Source organism: Pongo pygmaeus, chromosome 1 (genome assembly GCF_028885625.2).
Source record: "Pongo pygmaeus isolate AG05252 chromosome 1, NHGRI_mPonPyg2-v2.0_pri, whole genome shotgun sequence".
NCBI classification, from domain to species: Eukaryota; Metazoa; Chordata; class Mammalia; order Primates; family Hominidae; genus Pongo; species Pongo pygmaeus.
In genome coordinates, this window is record NC_072373.2 from 91,658,863 (window position 1) to 91,676,027 (window position 17,165).

At 37.6% G+C, this 17,165-nt stretch overlaps 1 protein-coding gene across 1 annotated transcript in view; it reads left to right on the forward strand.

The window, feature by feature from the left end:
- Nucleotides 1-17,165, forward strand: part of SPTA1 (spectrin alpha, erythrocytic 1) — an 84,953-nt gene that overhangs the window by 50,540 nt on the left and 17,248 nt on the right. Inside the window, exons 31-41 of the mRNA XM_054497331.1 lie at nucleotides 315-418; nucleotides 764-926; nucleotides 1,199-1,330; nucleotides 3,699-3,836; nucleotides 4,020-4,124; nucleotides 5,464-5,672; nucleotides 6,818-6,938; nucleotides 7,546-7,667; nucleotides 8,900-9,032; nucleotides 15,851-15,949; nucleotides 16,668-16,836. Coding sequence (XP_054353306.1) covers nucleotides 315-418; nucleotides 764-926; nucleotides 1,199-1,330; nucleotides 3,699-3,836; nucleotides 4,020-4,124; nucleotides 5,464-5,672; nucleotides 6,818-6,938; nucleotides 7,546-7,667; nucleotides 8,900-9,032; nucleotides 15,851-15,949; nucleotides 16,668-16,836 — 1,495 coding nt within the window. The remainder of the gene's footprint in view (nucleotides 1-314; nucleotides 419-763; nucleotides 927-1,198; nucleotides 1,331-3,698; nucleotides 3,837-4,019; nucleotides 4,125-5,463; nucleotides 5,673-6,817; nucleotides 6,939-7,545; nucleotides 7,668-8,899; nucleotides 9,033-15,850; nucleotides 15,950-16,667; nucleotides 16,837-17,165) is intronic.

A 17,165-nucleotide genomic window follows, 5' to 3' on the forward strand; every position in this document is an offset into this window, starting at 1 on the left:
TTCTAAACTCTGACTTTTAGGATTGATGAAATAGTCATTTCATCATCTCACTCAATACAGGATTCACCCTCTACAATGGTCATGAGAAGTGTCTGTTCTTTAGGGAACTCCGTACCATACAAGTAGCCCGTTATTAGATGTTTCTCCTCCTATTAAGTTGAAACCCACCTCCCTATAAGGCATTTATTGTTTGACCCTGAGTATATCTTCTGAATCCACAAAGGATACCTTCATTCTTTTCTAGGAGGGAGTCTGGGATTGCACCAAGGGCCTAATCTCCAGGCATCTGGGCTCTTTCCTTTTCCTTTATTTAGGAAGGGAAGATCACTGACCTAGAACATTTTGCTGAGCGCCTCATTGCTGATGAACACTATGCCAAAGAAGAGATTGCTGCTCGGCTCCAACGTGTACTAGACAGGTCAGGCCTGAGTGATTGTTTTATGTGCTACAGGAAGATGTAGCAAACTGACCTCTTTGCTAGCATTGAGATGGGGGAATACTCTGACTTCCTGTCATTTCTAGGTGCCTAAAACTATCTTGACACCTATGCAGACTTTCTGACTTAGATTTATAGAATGAAAGACATGAAAGATGAAAGATACCTTAGAAATTAACTGGCTTTAGCACTGCATTTTATAATGAAAATAATAAGACTATGTGAGAAGAAAAGAGGCATGTTGGCAAATGGGAAGATTTATGGATATGGCATCAGAGCATGGGAAGGGTAGAGGAGGGCATAGAGTGATCTGGCTCCATCCTGTAGGTGGAAGGCTCTCAAAGCACAACTGATTGCTGAGCGGACAAAGCTTGGAGACTATGCCGACCTAAAACAATTCTACCGAGACCTTGAGGAGCTGGAAGAATGGATCAGTGAGATGCTGCCCACAGCCTGTGATGAATCCTACAAAGACCCCACTAACATTCAGGCAAGTTCAAAATAGGAACCTTGGAAAATTTCACCATTCCGAGCTTGTTGGTTGGATAGTCATCACCCTTGATACTTTAACACTTTCTGACTGTTGAGGCTACCATGCCTGCTCTCAGAGACTTCAGAGTCTGATGTGGAGCAGGTTCTTCGGAAGTCACCATCACCTCAGTTATGATAGAAATATTAGCCCTTCCTTTTAAATAAAATTTACCTTATCTTGTCTCCATAAATAAAAAAGATAATATAATTTCTGTTTCGTTTTCCCTTCAGAGGAAATATCTGAAACACCAGACCTTTGCAAATGAAGTCTATGGCCGATCTGACCAGGTGAACGGCGTCATCAACCTGGGGAACTCCCTGATTGAGCGTAGCGCTTGTGATGGCAATGAAGAGGCCATGAAGGTAAAGCTCAGGATGAGTTTTGGGCTACAAAGTCACATGAAGAGGAACTGTTTACTCTTTTTTTTTTTTTTAATTTTATTATTATTATACTTTAAGTTTTAGGGTACATGTGCACAATGTGCAGGTTTGTTACATATGTATACATGTGCCATGTTGGTGTGCTGCACCCATTAACTCGTCATTTAGCATTAGGTATATCTCCTAATGCTATCCCTCCCCCCGCCCCCCACCCCACAACAGTCCCCGGTGTATGATGTTCCCCTTCCTGTGTCTATGTGTTCTCATTGTTCAATTCCCACCTATGAGTGAGAAGATGCGGTGTTTGGTTTTTTGTCCTTGCGATAGTTTGCTGAGAATGATGGTTTCCAGCTTCATCCATGTCCCTACAAAGGACATGAACTCATCCTTTTTTCTGGCTGCATAGTATTCCATGGTGTATACGTGCCACATTTTCTTAATCCAGTCTATCATTGTTGGACATTTGGCTTGGTTCCAAATCTTTGCTATTGTGAATAGTGCCACAATAAACATATGTGTGCATGTGTCTTTATAGCAGCATGATTTATAATAGTTTGGGTATATACCCAGAAATGGGATGGCTGGGTCAAATGGTATTTCTAGTTCTAGATCCCTGAGGAATTGCCACACTGTCTTCCACAATGGTTGAACTAGTTTACAGTCCTACCAACAGTGTAAAAGTGTTCCTATTTCTTCACATCCTCTCCAGCACCTGTTGTTTCCTGACTTTTTAATGATTGCCATTCTAACTGGTGTGCGATGGTATCTCATTGTGGTTTTGATTTGCATTTCTCTGATGGCCAGTGATGATGAGCATTTTTTCATGTGTCTTTTGGCTGCATAAATGTCTTCTTTTGAGAAGTGTCTGTTCATATCCTTCACCCATTTGTTGATGGGGTTGTTTTTTTCGTGTAAATTTGTTTGAGTTCTTTGTAGATTCTGGATATTAGCCATTTGTCAGATGAGTGGATTGCAAAAATTTTCTCCCATTCTGTAGGTTGCCTGTTCACTCTGATGGTAGTTTCTTTTGCTGTGCAGAAGGTCTTTAGTTTAATTAGATCCCATTTATCATTTTGGCTTCTGTTGCCATTGCTTTTGGTGTTTTAGACATGAAGTCCTTGCCCATGCCTATGTCCTGAATGGTATTGCCTGGGTTTTCCTCTAGGGTTTTTATGGTTTTAGGTCTACCATGTAAGTCTTTAATCCATCTTGAATTAATTTTTGTATAAGGTGTAAGGAAGGGATCCAGTTTCAGCTTTCTACATATGGCTAGCCAGTTTTCCCAGCACCATTTATTAAATAGGGAATCCTTTCCCCATTGCTTGTTTTTCTCAGGTTTGTCAAAGATCAGATAGTTGTAGATATGTGGCATTATTTCTGAGGGCTCTGTTCTGTTCCATTGATCTACATCTCTGTTTTGGTACCAGTACCATGCTGTTTTGGTTACTGTAGCCTTGTAGTATAGTTTGAAGTCAGGTAGCGTGATGCCTCCAGCTTTGTTCTTTTGGCTTAGGATTAACTTGGCAATGTGGGCTCTTTTTTGGTTCCATATGAACTTTAAAGTAGTTTTTTCCAATTCTGTGAAGAAAGTCATTGGTAGCTTGATGGGGATGTCCTTGAATCTATAAATTACCTTGGGCAGTATGGCCACTTTCATGATATTGATTCTTCCTACCCATGAGCATGGAATATTCTTCCATTTGTTTGTATCCTCTTTTATTTCATTGAGCAGTAGTTTGTAGTTCTCCTTGAAGAGGTCCTTCACATCCCTTGTAAGCTGGATTCCTAGGTATTTTATTCTCTTTGAAGCAATTGTGAATGGGAGTTCACTCATGATTTGGCTCTCTGTTTGTCTGTTATTGGTGTATAAGAATGCTTGTGATTTTTGCACATTGATTTTGTATCCTGAGACTTTAATGTTCCATTAGTAGAAATATAAAATATGTTGTGTGACCATATCACAGAACAACAGTCTTCCCTCTGACTGTTGCACAAAGAAGGAGAAAAGGAGTTATGCCCAGACCTTATCACTCCCATCATACTCAGTACCTGGAACCCTAAGAAAGCTTCAGGCTTAATTCCAAAGTCTTATCATGCTTGTTTTACATTTTGGCATTTGTATGTCAGTCTCTTTACTCAACACAAGACCCTTTTTTAAACTTTCTCTTTTGTCCAACAACTCCTATTGTTTTCCCAGATAAAGTATAACTGGTTTGAAATGTATGATATTCAAGTATCAGCAAATTTTGGCTAGTTCCTGCCTTCACAACCTTCCTACATTATTCTTTCAAGTAGTCACAGGGCCCAGGATCCTAAAGATTGTAATGACTCCTCACTGTCCTTGGGTTAGGAGCAACTCGAACGGCTGAAGGAACATTGGGATCATCTGCTTAAGAGAACAACTGACAAAGGGCAGAAGCTCAATGAGGCCAGTCGTCAACAGAGGTTCAACACAAGCATCCGGGACTTTGAGTTCTGGCTCTCAGAGGTAATTGCACCCGGAAAGAGTAGAGGCACAAGAGTTTAATACATACTTGTCAGACAAATGAATTTATACATGGGCAATTTCCTTGAACTTTCCTGGGAAAAGTTTGGGGACATAGCTGCTGATCTTATTCTCCTTAAAGGCAGTTTCACCTGGCAGCTTTATTACTTATTTCTCTATTTTCAGGCAGAGACATTGCTGGCCATGAAAGATCAGGCCAGGGACTTGGCTTCAGCAGGAAACCTACTCAAGAAGCATCAGCTATTGGAGACAGAGATGTTGGCTCAAGAGGTAAGTAGTGCTGGGATTCCTCTCCTCTGGGCAGAATAGAAACATTTCTGGCTTTTCTCCCTCCTGTCTTAGGAGACCATTTGAAAACGTAGCCTTGCAAAATTGTTCTTAGTGTTCTCAACCAGCAGTCATTTTAACTAGGTAAAATTAATGGGCTGTGAAGACATTAAAACTGTCACTGATAATCAATTATCACTAAACTGTAGACTCTAAGATTCCAGAAAGTGGACTCTAAAAACTATCTTTTTTATCTTTTACTGATGCATACATATAAGCCAATTATCTTTAAGCTATATATTTGATCTGGTATTTGAAAGAAAGTAGAAGTTTACTTTATAGAATTACAAACAAAAAATCAGATGGGGGCATGTGAAATGAAGTTGAACTACACATACACTCTGGAAATCCTGTCAGGGATTCCAGTTGCATCCTAATAGCAACCAAAAATTTGTGCTGAGAGCAGTGATAAAAAGGCTGACAGTTGTTAATTTTATACTAAAGAATTTTATAATTATCACTTTACTTGATAATACAGACACACACAGAAAAGGCAGGAAGTCAAAGGCCTTGGGACTTGGTGATGTTTCCTGTGACATCACTAAGGGCTGGGTTAGAATAGGAGTAGACACAGAAGAGATAGGTGTGTTCAATGGGCAGCTAAGAATGTTGCCCATAGAGTAGTTCTTGCTGAATATTGAATCAATCGATCTGTGGCTGCCAAAGTTGGTACTGTCAAATCAATCAATCTGTGGCTGTCAAAGTCAGTATAAGACAGTCTTGTATGGGAACAAATGATTGCCCACCAAGATTTTCCTTTTTTTTTTTTTTTTTGGTACCAGTTCAAGCAATTCTTCTGCCTCAGCCTCCCAAGTAGCTGGGATTACAGGCACACGCCAGCATGCCCAGCTAATTTTTGTGTTTTTAGTACAGAAGGGGTTTCACCATGTTGTCCATGGTGATCTTGCACTCCTGACCTCTTGATCCACCCGTCTTGGCCTCCCAAAGTGCTGGGATTACAGGCATGAGCCACCGCACCCGGCTGATTTTCTTTTTTAGCTGAGGAGAGAAGGCAAATACTGAAAACATCAGAAGGAGAAACAGGACACAGGCTAAATGTACAGTTTGAGTAATGTAGTCATGCTACCTCTATTGCTCCCACATATGGCCCTTCTCCAACCTGAACATATGCTAACATGTATAACACATAATCAAACTCCATATCTTTAAAAGCAATCAATCCATTTGGCCCAATCTTTGAGCCAGACCAGCTGTTTTTAAAGCGTGGGATCTGAGTAATGCCTATACTATACTATTCACTGAGTATCCTGAGACTTTCTAGGATGCACTCAAGGACCTGAATACATTGGCTGCGGATTTGCCCTCCAGCGGGACTTTCAACGTTGATCAGATTATGGAGAAAAAAGATAATGTCAACGAGCGTTTCCTGAATGTCCAAGACCTGGCAGCTGCACATCATGAAAAATTGAAAGAGGCCTATGCCTTATTCCAGTTCTTCCAGGATCTAGATGATGAAGAATCCTGGATAGAGTATGTGCCACCAGCTCAAAAATGTGTGAATAATCCAAGCGAGTAGATAATCCACCAAACTTGTTCCAATTTATGCTGAAATGAAATATGTAATCATTTCTTGAAGATAGCATTACTTCATGTTTGCCTCAGCTTAAAGTTAACATTGGTTTTATTTTTCCCAAATTCCCTTACTGGATGCAAGCCAGAGAAAGAGAGGTGTGGAGGAAGTGAGGAGCAGTTAACATACGTGACAGGAACAAAACTAAGAAGCCATCTGCATTTGCTCTATAGTTCATAGAATAATATGCAATACTCACAGAGACATCTGGACATTTACACAGCTGATCAGATCCTTGTCATTCTATATCTAGTATATTTTATATGACACTGAATTGGACACTCTAGAGAATGTTACAAAGTATCTGTCATGGTTTCATTACTCATTCTATTTTTGTTGTAAAATATGATTGGGAAAATCTTAGCAAATTACAATATTTTGCCTACTTCCCATTTAACCTGCCTCATCATGCTTCTCTTCTACAAAGCTGCTTGATTATTATGAGTAATCAATAAATTAGAGAGAAGCACAGTGCATAAGGCAACAAATAACATGTTTTAAAAACCTTTTTGGGTAAGACCATAAGATAGAATAACCTCGTCCATGTAGTCTTCGACTGTGCTTCGTGGTGATGCTCAAACTTTTTACACTTGGAAACATCCCAACTGCCATGACTCCTATGAAATCAGCTCTTTATACCCATTCTAGCTGAATTTATTATTGACATTAATAAATGAAAATAACAAAACCTGTGGAGGTCATATATAATTTTCACATTTTTTTGAAATAGGAAACATTAGTGTATATTCTTGATCAAAAAAGAGAAGATACACAGGTGGACAAGCAGAGGGACTAATGGAAAGGCTGTTACAGTTGTGCCTATGGTGGAGATCAGTATGTTACTTTAATTTGTGTTGGCTCAGTCAGAAGTTTTGCTGCAAGCCTCTTCCACTAATTATATTTTTGGTCATTGGCACCAGGGTATTTCAGAATTTACAACCACCTCCCTCACCACCAGCCACACACATAGTCATAGAAAGCTATTGCTGCAGGATGACATTAGATGTCTAGACTCCAAACTTTCTGTTTTCTTCCTTGATTTTAGGGAGAAGTTGATACGAGTGAGCTCCCAGGACTACGGGAGAGACCTTCAGGGCGTTCAGAACTTGCTGAAGAAGCACAAACGCCTAGAGGGGGAGCTGGTGGCACATGAGCCTGCCATCCAGGTAGGAATAGAAAACCAGATCTGAAAATATAGAAACCATCCTACAGCAACCCCTTGTGTTACAGGTGAATAAAAGGGTGCTACAAAATGTGAAAATAGGATGTCAAGGTCAGAGAGAGTTAGTCAAAGAGTTTACAAATATTCTTTTCTCTTCCACATTTAGTCTCCTATAAGTAGAAGAGTTCTGAACAAGAACCCATGCTCTTCCCTGCAAGGATCACTTTTAACACTCCTGGGGAGTGATTGACAATTGGGATGCAGGTTGGGACATCTGGGAAAACTGTACTTGAGCCACCTGGGAAGAAGGCAACTCTGGGTCTGACTTGGCAGCAGGGTCACTCTGTGACCATGAATAGACCAAAAAGCAGATTATGGAGAGTAGACTAGTGCAAGTACTGATATATTTGCAAAATACTTGGGAAAGTTTAGCATAGCAAATCTTCTTGCAGCTTTCATCATTCTCCCTGGACTTTCAGGACCCTTACAAAGTCCCATGGAGTTTATAAATAATCTGGAGGGTAGGATGGGCTAGATGCTTTGCTCAGGGACTATGGCTAAATGGGGAGAGATTGTGGGGTAATGGAACATGAATTGGGGTTGTTCTTCAGAATGTGCTGGATATGGCAGAGAAGCTGAAAGACAAGGCTGCTGTGAGGCAAGAGGAGATCCAGTTGCGGCTGGCTCGGTTTGTTGAACACTGGGAGAAGCTCAAAGAGTTGGCCAAGGCCCGGTGAGTGGGGTACAGAAGGCCCAGTTCCCTTCCTGGATTTTGGATATTGGGCAGGTGTTGGGAGGATACTTAAGTGCCTGCTCAGCATTGTCTACTATCCCCAACTACCTATCTATCTCCTTAAGTCCCTTCTCAAATGCCAAGTCTACACAAAGCTTTCCTCCATATACCCCAGACACAATGATCACTGCCTCTGTTCTAAATCTACCTCTCCTTCTGCATTTACATGCAGCTGTCTTTTATTATTGTTTTCCTACATGTGTTATCCTTCATATCAGGTTACTAGCCACACATCTGTTTTGCTTTATCTCCCAGTTTTAATACTATATGCAGCCCTTAGTAATGTAAGGATGAAGAATTATTTTCCCCTGTAGCCATATAGCCAATTTGAACCACATACACAATGTATCAGTCCGTTCTCACATTGATATAAAGAACTACCTGAGACTGGGTATTTATGAAGAAAAGAAGTTTAATTCACTCACAGTTTCATAGGCTGTACAGGAAGCATGATTGGAAGGCCTCGGGAAACTTGCAGTTATGGCAGAATGCAAAGAAAGAAGCACATCTTAGCAAGGCAGGGAGCGGGCAGGGGCGGGGACAGTGCTAAACACTTTTAAACCATCAGATCTTGCAAGAACTCACTCACTATCATGAAAACAGCAAGGAGGAAATCTTCCCCCATGATCCAATCACCTCCTACCAGGCCCCTCCCCTGATACATAGGGATTAGAGTTCAAGGTGAGATTTGGGTGGGGAAACGGAGCCAAACCATATCACACATATAGCCAAATATAACAGTTTCTGTCTGTAGTTCCATTTTTCCTGGGGGGCTAAAAGGGAGATTCTGGCACTTTGTGGTGTCTTCATCATATACGAAAGAAGGCAGTGCTCAGAGTAGAAGGAGACATTGTGTCACTGCTGATATTCTCCAACACTGAAGTCATCATTTCCCTTTTTTTGTTTAGGGTGGGTTTCCTCCCTCCAACAAAGTTTCTTAAGACAGTAGATGGTGCCACAAAATGAACTTCTAGAGCAGGTGTCTCCTCCATTTCACAGCAGATCTTCACAGCTGAGCAGTAGGCACATATTATATTGTGTTGAGACCCACTTCAACTGGCTGCCTTGTGAGAATAAGCTGGTCTGCCTGAGTGAGATTATGCCACCCCACTGTACTCCCACTGCTTACCAGTTTGTTCTTATCCTCACTGGGGCTTGCCACCTTGTTATAGAGGACTTAAGTTGGAAGAATCCCTAGAATACTTGCAATTCATGCAGAATGCTGAGGAAGAGGAAGCTTGGATCAATGAAAAGAATGCTATGGCTGTCCGAGGAGATTCTGGAGATACATTAGCTGCTACTCAGGTGAGGAACAGGAAGAATTAATCAATTTTCGTCTCTTCAATTTGGTTATCTTCTTGGATAGTCGATATTTTTACCTGTAATATTAGGACATTTTTCTGGTGAAAGAAGATGAAGGAAATACGAATAATCCTGACAGTTTTAAATACGAAAAATTAAAGTCCAAGCATGTAAGTGACTTGCCCAAGATTATGGAACCAATCAGGCGTGAAGGCAGGACTCAAATCTTAATTCCATAATCTGTGATCTGTCTATGAGTCAAAGAAATAATGGTTAAAGACCTTTCCTTACAAGTTAGATCCCTTGTAGATTATAGATTTTGAAAGGATTCCCTTAAATTTTCATGTTACATTGATTTGGAAAAAAATCTTCTTATGTCTGGACATTGGCTGCAGTTTCAACAAAATATAATTTTATAAAGAAGGGCTTACTGGACAAAATAGTTCCACAATTTATAGACATCCTTTTAAATGCAGGATTGGGTTTCTCTATAAAGAAACAAACAAGTAATCAGTGTGATCTTGAGTTAATGTAAATTTTGACAGCTTTTGAGAGTGATTACAAAACAATAATGTATTAGGAGTTTGGGAACTGTGCTTAGTAACCCTAAAAATTGGGAATTTACCAATAACTCTTTGTAGAGATTAATTCACTTTAATGTGATGACATAAGGAAAGGCTTAGACTTGCAAAAGATAGCTTAAACCTATACAACATATAATTCAAATTATCATCTCCTCTTATTTGTAAGTCTTTTGGATCATGCATGTGCACCCCACTGCACATGTTCAAGCATTTTAAGACTTCCTATCAAATGCTCTCAAAGGCTTCCTTTTCTTTAAAACAGAACTTTTTCTTTTTTCTTTTCTTTTTTTTTTTTTTGAGATGGAGTCTCACTCTGTCTCCCAGCCTGGAGTGCAGTGGTGTGATCTTGGCTCACTGCAAGCTCTGCCTCCCGGGTTCATGCCATTCTCCTGCCTCAGCCTCCCGAGTAGCCGGGACTACAGGCGCCTGCCACCATGACAGGCTAATTATTTTGTATTTTTAGTAGAGAAGGGGTTTCACCATGTTAGCCAGGATGGTTTCAATCTCCTGACCTCGTGATCCACCCGCCTCGGCCTCCCAAAGTGCTGGGATTACAGGCATTAAAACAGAACTTTTTATTTTGAGAATTATAGATTCACATGCAGTTATAAGAAATAATACAGACAGATCTCATGTCCTTTACCAAGTTTTCTCTAATGGAAACATCCAGAAAAGCAGTATATCATAAATGGGATATTGACATTGTCAAGATTCAGTTAAGATTCAGAAGGCTACCATCATCACAATGATCGCTGATGTTGCTTTTTTATAGCCACCTCCTCTTCCTGCCTCTTCAAACTGTGGCAACCACTAATCTGTTCTATATTTCTGTAAGTTTGTCATTTCCACACTGCTATACAAATGAAATCATATAGTATGTAACTTTTGAAGATTGACCTTTTCACTCAGCACCATACTCTGGTGATTAATTCTGGTTATTGTGTGTAACAATAGTTCATTCCTTCTTATTGCTGAGCAGTGTCCTGGTATAAGTATATCACAGTTGAACCACTCACTTGTTGAGGGGAGTCTGGGCTGTTTCCACTTTTTGATGACTATGAGAAAAGCCACTATAAATATTCATGCACAGATTTTAATGCAAACATAAGTCTATTTCTCTGGGATAAATGTACAGGACCCCAATCACTGAACCATATGGTAACTGCCTATTTAGCTTTGGACCAAAAAAATAAAAAAGCCAAATTGCTTTCCTGTTTGTATGGCTATAACATTTTACACTCTTAACAACAATGCATAAATGATGCAGTTTCTGTGTATCCTTGCTAGCATTCTGTGTTGTCACTACTTTTAATTTAGCCATTCAAATAGATATATAATGATATCTCATTGTAGTTTGTATGTGCATTTCCTTAATGGGTAATGATGTTTTACATTTTTTGTCATGTGTTTATTTGACATCTGTATATTTTCTTCAGCGAAATGTCTCTATTTTCTAATTGAATTGTTAGCTTGTTCATTTTGATTTGTTTTATTGTGACAAGAACACTGAACATAAGATCTACTCTCTTAATACATTTATAAGTGTATAACATATTATTGTTGACTATAGATACAATGTTGTAGGCTGTATAGAAACATTCTCGAGCGTTTTCATCTTGCTTGACTAATTTATGCCTTATGATTAGTAAACCTTCAATTTTTTTCTCAGCCTCTGATAATTAGCATTCCACTCTTTGATTTTATAAATTTGTCTACCTCATATAGGTGGACTCATGTAGCATGTATCTTTCTATAACTGGCTTATTTTGCTTAGTGTAATGTCCTCAAGGTTCATCTATGTTGTCATACGTTGCACAACTTTCTTATTTTTTAAGAATAAATGGTATTTTATTGCATGAATATACCACATTTTTTTCATCCATTCATCTGTTGATGGACATTTAGATTGTGTCCATATCTTGGCTATTGTTAATAATGCTGCAATGAACACATGGATGCTAAAATCTTATTGAAATCATTATTTCCTTATCCTTTTGGATAAATACCCAGAAATAGAATTGCTGGACCATAGGTAGTTTTATTTTAAATGTTTTGAAGAATATTCATGTTGTTTTCCATAACAGCTGTGCCATTTTGCATTCCCACTAACAATGTGAAAGGGTTTCAATTTCTGCATATCCTCACTAACACTGGCCTTTTATGTTTTGTTAATAGCCATCCTGACAGGTGTGAAGTGATATCTCATTGTGGTTTAATTTGCATTTTCCTAATGGTTAATAACGTGAAGCATCTTTTCATATACCTGAGGGGCATTTACATGCCTTTTTAGGGAAATTTCTATTAAACTTCTTAGCTCATTTTTATTATTTTTAAATTTATTTATTTCAATACTTTTTTAGGTACAGGTGGTTTTGGTTATATGGATAAGTTCTTTAGTGGTGATATCTAAATTTCTGGTACACCTATCACCCGAGCAGTGTACACTATATCCAATATGTAGTCTTTTATCCCTGACCCCTTTCCCACCCTTTCCCTCAAGTCCTCTAAGTCCATTATATCATTTTAATGCCTTTCCATCCTCATAGCTTAGCTCGTATTTATAAGTGAGAACGTGACATTTGGTTTTCCATTCCTGAGTTACTTCACTTAGAGTGGCCCCCCCAACTCCATCCAGGTCACTGCAAATGCCATTATTTTGTTTTGTTTCGTGGCTGAGTACTATTCCATGATGTATACATACCACATTTTCTTTATCCACTCATTAATTGGGCAATAAGTTGGTTGATTATTTTTGCAATTGCAAATTGTACTGCTATAAACACAAGTATGCATGTGTCTTTTTCATAAATGACTTCTTTTCCTTTGGTAGATCCCCAGTAGTGGGATTGCTGAATTGAATGGTAGTTCTTTAAGGAATCTCCATACTGTTTTTTATAGTGGTTGTACTAGTTTACATTTTCACCATCAGTATAAGAGTGTCCCCTGTTTACCACATCCACACCAATATCTATTATTTTTTGACTTTTTAATATGGCCATTCTTTCAGGAGTAAGGTGATATCTCATTGTGGCTTTAATTTGCATGTCCCTGATAATTAGCGATATTAAACATTTTTTCATGTTTGTTTTTAGCCCATTTTTAAATCAAGTTATTAGGGGTTTTTTTACTTTTATTTTTATTTTTTATTTACTTTTTAGTATTGAGTTATATTGGTTCCTTATATATTTTAGAGATTAACCCCTTATTAGAGAAATCATTTATAAGTATTAACTGTCATTCAGTGGGTTGCCTTTTCACTCTGTTGATTATTTCCTTTGCTGTGCAGAAGTTTTAGCTTTATATACTCCCATTTGTTTATTTTTTCTTTTTGTTGCTTGTGCTTTTAGTGTCATATCTATGTAATCATTGCCAAGACTAGTATCATGAAGAGTTTACCCTATGTTTTCTTTCAGGAGTTCTACAGTTTCAAGACTTACATTTAAGTCTTTAAACAATTTTGAGTTGATTCTTGGGTATGGCATAAGGGTCTTATTTCATTATTCTGCAAGTGAAAAGCAGTTTTCCCAACACTATTTGTTAAAGAAGCTGTCTATTCGCCATTGTATATTTTTGGCACCCTTGTCAAAGACCAGTTAACTACATATACATGGGTTTATTTCTGGACTCTCTATTCTGTTTCATTCATCTATGTCTGTTTTTGTGTCAGTACCATACTCTTAATTATTGTAGCTTTTTAATGTATTTTAAAGTCAGGAAGTATGATTCCTTCAGCTTTGTTCTTCTTTGTCAAGATTGATTTGACTATTTGTGGTCTTTTCTGATTCCATATAAATTTTAGAACTGATTTTTCTATTTCTGTGAAAAATGTCATTGGGATTTTAATAGGGATTTCATTGACTTTGTACATCACTTTGGGTAGTATTCACATTTTAACAATATTAAATCTTCTAATCCATGAACACAGAATGTTTTTCCATTTGTTTGTGGCTTCTTTAATTTCTTTTATCAATGTTTTGTAGTTTTCAGTGTATAGGCTTTTCACCTCCTTGGTTACATTTATTTTTATATATTTTATTATTTTTGATGTGATTGTAAAAGGAATTATTTTCTTAATTTCTTTTTCAGATAGTTTATTGTTTACAATTTCTAAACCGACTTTTATGTTTTAAGTTTTATTCTGTAACTTTGCTGATTGGTTTACTAGTTCTAACAGTTTTTAATGGAGTGTTCAGAGTTCTCTGTATTTAAGATTATGTCACTTGCAAACAAAGAAAATTTTACTTCTTCCTTTCTTATTTAGATGCCTTTTACTAGGACTTCCAGTACTATCTTGAATAGAAATAGTGAGAGTGAGCATCTTTGCCTTGTTCATAAACTTAAAGGAAAAGCTTTTAGTTTCACCATTAAATATGATGTTCGCTGTGGGCTTTTCATACATGTACTTTATCACGTTGAAGTAATATCCTTCTGTTCTTAGTTTGTTGATGGTTTTTATCATGAAAGAGTGCTGAATTCTGTCCGTTTTTTTTCAGAATCTATTGAGATGATGATTTGGTTCTATCTTTTATTGTGTCAATGTGTTGTATCACATTTATTGATCTGCATATGTTGAACCATCCTTGCATCCCAGTGATAAATTCCACTTGTTTGTGGTATATAATCATTTTAATGTGCTGCTGGATTCAATATGCTAGTATTTTGTTGAGGAGTTTTGCATCTATATTCAATAAGGATATTAAGGATATTAGGCCCTCTATATTCAGATAGATAGATAGATGATAGATAGATAGATAGATAGATAGATAGATAGATATTTTGTCTCTCTTGATAGATAGACATATCTATCTATCTATCTATCTATCTATCTATCTATCTATCTATTGAGAGAATTATTGCCTGGCTTTTATATCAGGGTAATGCTGACTTTGCGAAGGTGTTTAGAAATGTTCCCTCCTATTAAATTTTTTGAAACAGTTTGAGAAGAATTGGTATTAATTATTTAAATATTTGATTTAATTCATCAGTGAAGCCATCTGATCTTGGGATTTTCTTTGTTGAAAGGTTTATTTCTGATTCAGTCTCCACAGTAGTTATAGGTCTGTTTGGACTTTCTTCATGATTTAGTCTTGGTAAGTTGTCTGTTTCTAGGAATTTATCTATTTTCTCTAGATATTCTAGTTTATTGGCTTATAACTGTTTGTAATTGTTTCTTGTGATCTCTTCTATTTCTCTGATGTCAGTTCTAATGTTTCTTCTTTTATTTTTGAATTTATTATTTGAAAATAGAAGGTGAAGGTGAAGATGTTAAAGATACTTTATTTCATGCAGTATACATTTATAAAAACGTGATTCATTCAGGCATTCAGTCATACAAAGTCAATCACCTTTCCAATATTCATTTACCGTTTCTTCAGAAAATGAAATGTAATACAGTCATAATATATAATGTAGTCCATCTTGTTTTACAATGAGTAACCATCTTATTTTAGTGCCTCAACACCATGAACTGAAAGTTCTTTTATTTTCAAAAGGGATTTTGAAAAAGTATAATAGTCATAGAAATTCTGTTTCTTCCTTTAACCTGAGTTACTATGTTGTATAGGAAAAAAATTGACAGAGTGCTGTTATGACAAGAGGGAGGTGAAGGCAGTAGTGGGAGCAGTGGCAGTGGTGGGTGGTCACAGTGGTGGTGATTATGGGCTTCTATAGATATTTCTCTGGAAGGTACAACAGAAGACAAAGTACCACTCTTCATGCTTCAGCCTCACTTCTCCTTTCATTCTGCCAGCTACACAGACATCATGTTTCCAGAAAGCAGTCAGAGAACTCTTGGAGTAATAGTCAATGGCAGCTCCATGTTCCCCTTAACTTCTCTTTAGGATCAGGGCTTAGTTTAGGATGTTCTTGATACTAAATTTTTTTCTGCTAGACACATTGTTTCATTGAATTAGATAAATCTCAATATGGAGGAATCTTTATATATGACCCTAGTCAACACCCTTATTCCAAAATCAAAATAAGATTAGTCACATAATAAATTAGAAAGAGTGTCACTTGTATATCTTTGACTCTTTTTTCCAGTAAGTTGCACTCAGTGACAAGTGAGAATTTGAGAAAGCAATTGAGTATAGTTGTTCCAGAAAAAGTGGGCATTCACCTAGTCTGCCAATTTCATTGAATCAACCCTAGGGAATAATATCACAGTAAGGCTGAATATGGGTGAAAATAGATTTTCCAGCTTTGGATATCTTGATTCTCACCAACTCGTTTATGCAGAGCTTGCTAACGAAGCATGAAGCTTTGGAAAACGACTTTGCTGTCCATGAGACCCGAGTACAAAATGTGTGTGCACAAGGAGAAGACATCCTAAATAAGGTGAGCCAGTTCAGGAATTCCAGCTCAAAATTCCATTCTCCAAAAGGGACTGGCCCAAGTGTAGAAATGCTAAGATCATATGCAGAGAGCAGTGCTAAGATCATATGCAGAACTTTAACAATCTCTTCTAAACTGCCTTTTGTTGTTGTTGTGGTTAGCAAATAATTATCCATTCAATTGCTGTAATTCTTTTTTCAAGTTCTTATACATACACATTTCAGTTTTCCTTAAATCCTTTGTTGACATCTTGTTGTCCTATACAGAACATGGTGTTTATAAAAGTCTTATCACTAGCTTTGGCCATAGAATATTATAAGAATTTGAAGAAATTGCTTTCTAAGCCTCTAAGAGGAAAACAACACTGAAACCTCTTTTAAATTTGAGAATTATTTCTTTGTTTAAATGTAGTTTTTAATAAATCCTCATTGATCTAACTGCTGTATAAATACCATTAAACAGAGATGACTCCCTACCTCCTAGAAACTTACACAAACTAAGAAGGTCACACTTACACAGACAAACATGAGAAGATCATCCAAATGCTGGAATGGAAATGACCTTCTTGGACATGAATGAATAATAAAATAATTACACTAGACCAGAGGACTGTGGTTATGTATTTGAAATGAGAGAGATGAGTGCTTTCTATTGGTACTAATGGATTCACATTTCTAGCCCTGCACATTCATAAATATATTTGTCTCTCCCCTTCTCACAGGTGTTGCAGGAGGAAAGTCAGAACAAAGAGATTTCTTCTAAGATAGAGGCTCTGAATGAAAAGACACCTTCTCTGGCCAAGGCAATAGCTGCTTGGAAGTTGCAATTGGAAGATGATTATGCCTTTCAGGAATTCAACTGGAAGGCTGATGTGGTAGATGCTTGGATAGGTATGATGTGTCAGGTTCAGGGTCCCTTTGGTTTGAGAAATCCTAGTAAATCCTATCCATGTGTAGAATGGTCTCTGGGACTTTTACTGTATGAAAGGAGGTGTTTCCATCACTACCCATTACTATCCTTTCTGGACAGAATTACACTCACATTTGCGCACACACACACACACACACACACATAAACACACACACACAAATTGAGAAAGAGATAGATTTGATGATGCAGTAATTATGTACCGTAACTCCAGAGAACACATTTTTGGGGAATTGGAGATTTTGTGTGTGATATTCAGAAAGGGAAAGCCATAGCAAAATGTCCTAAGAAA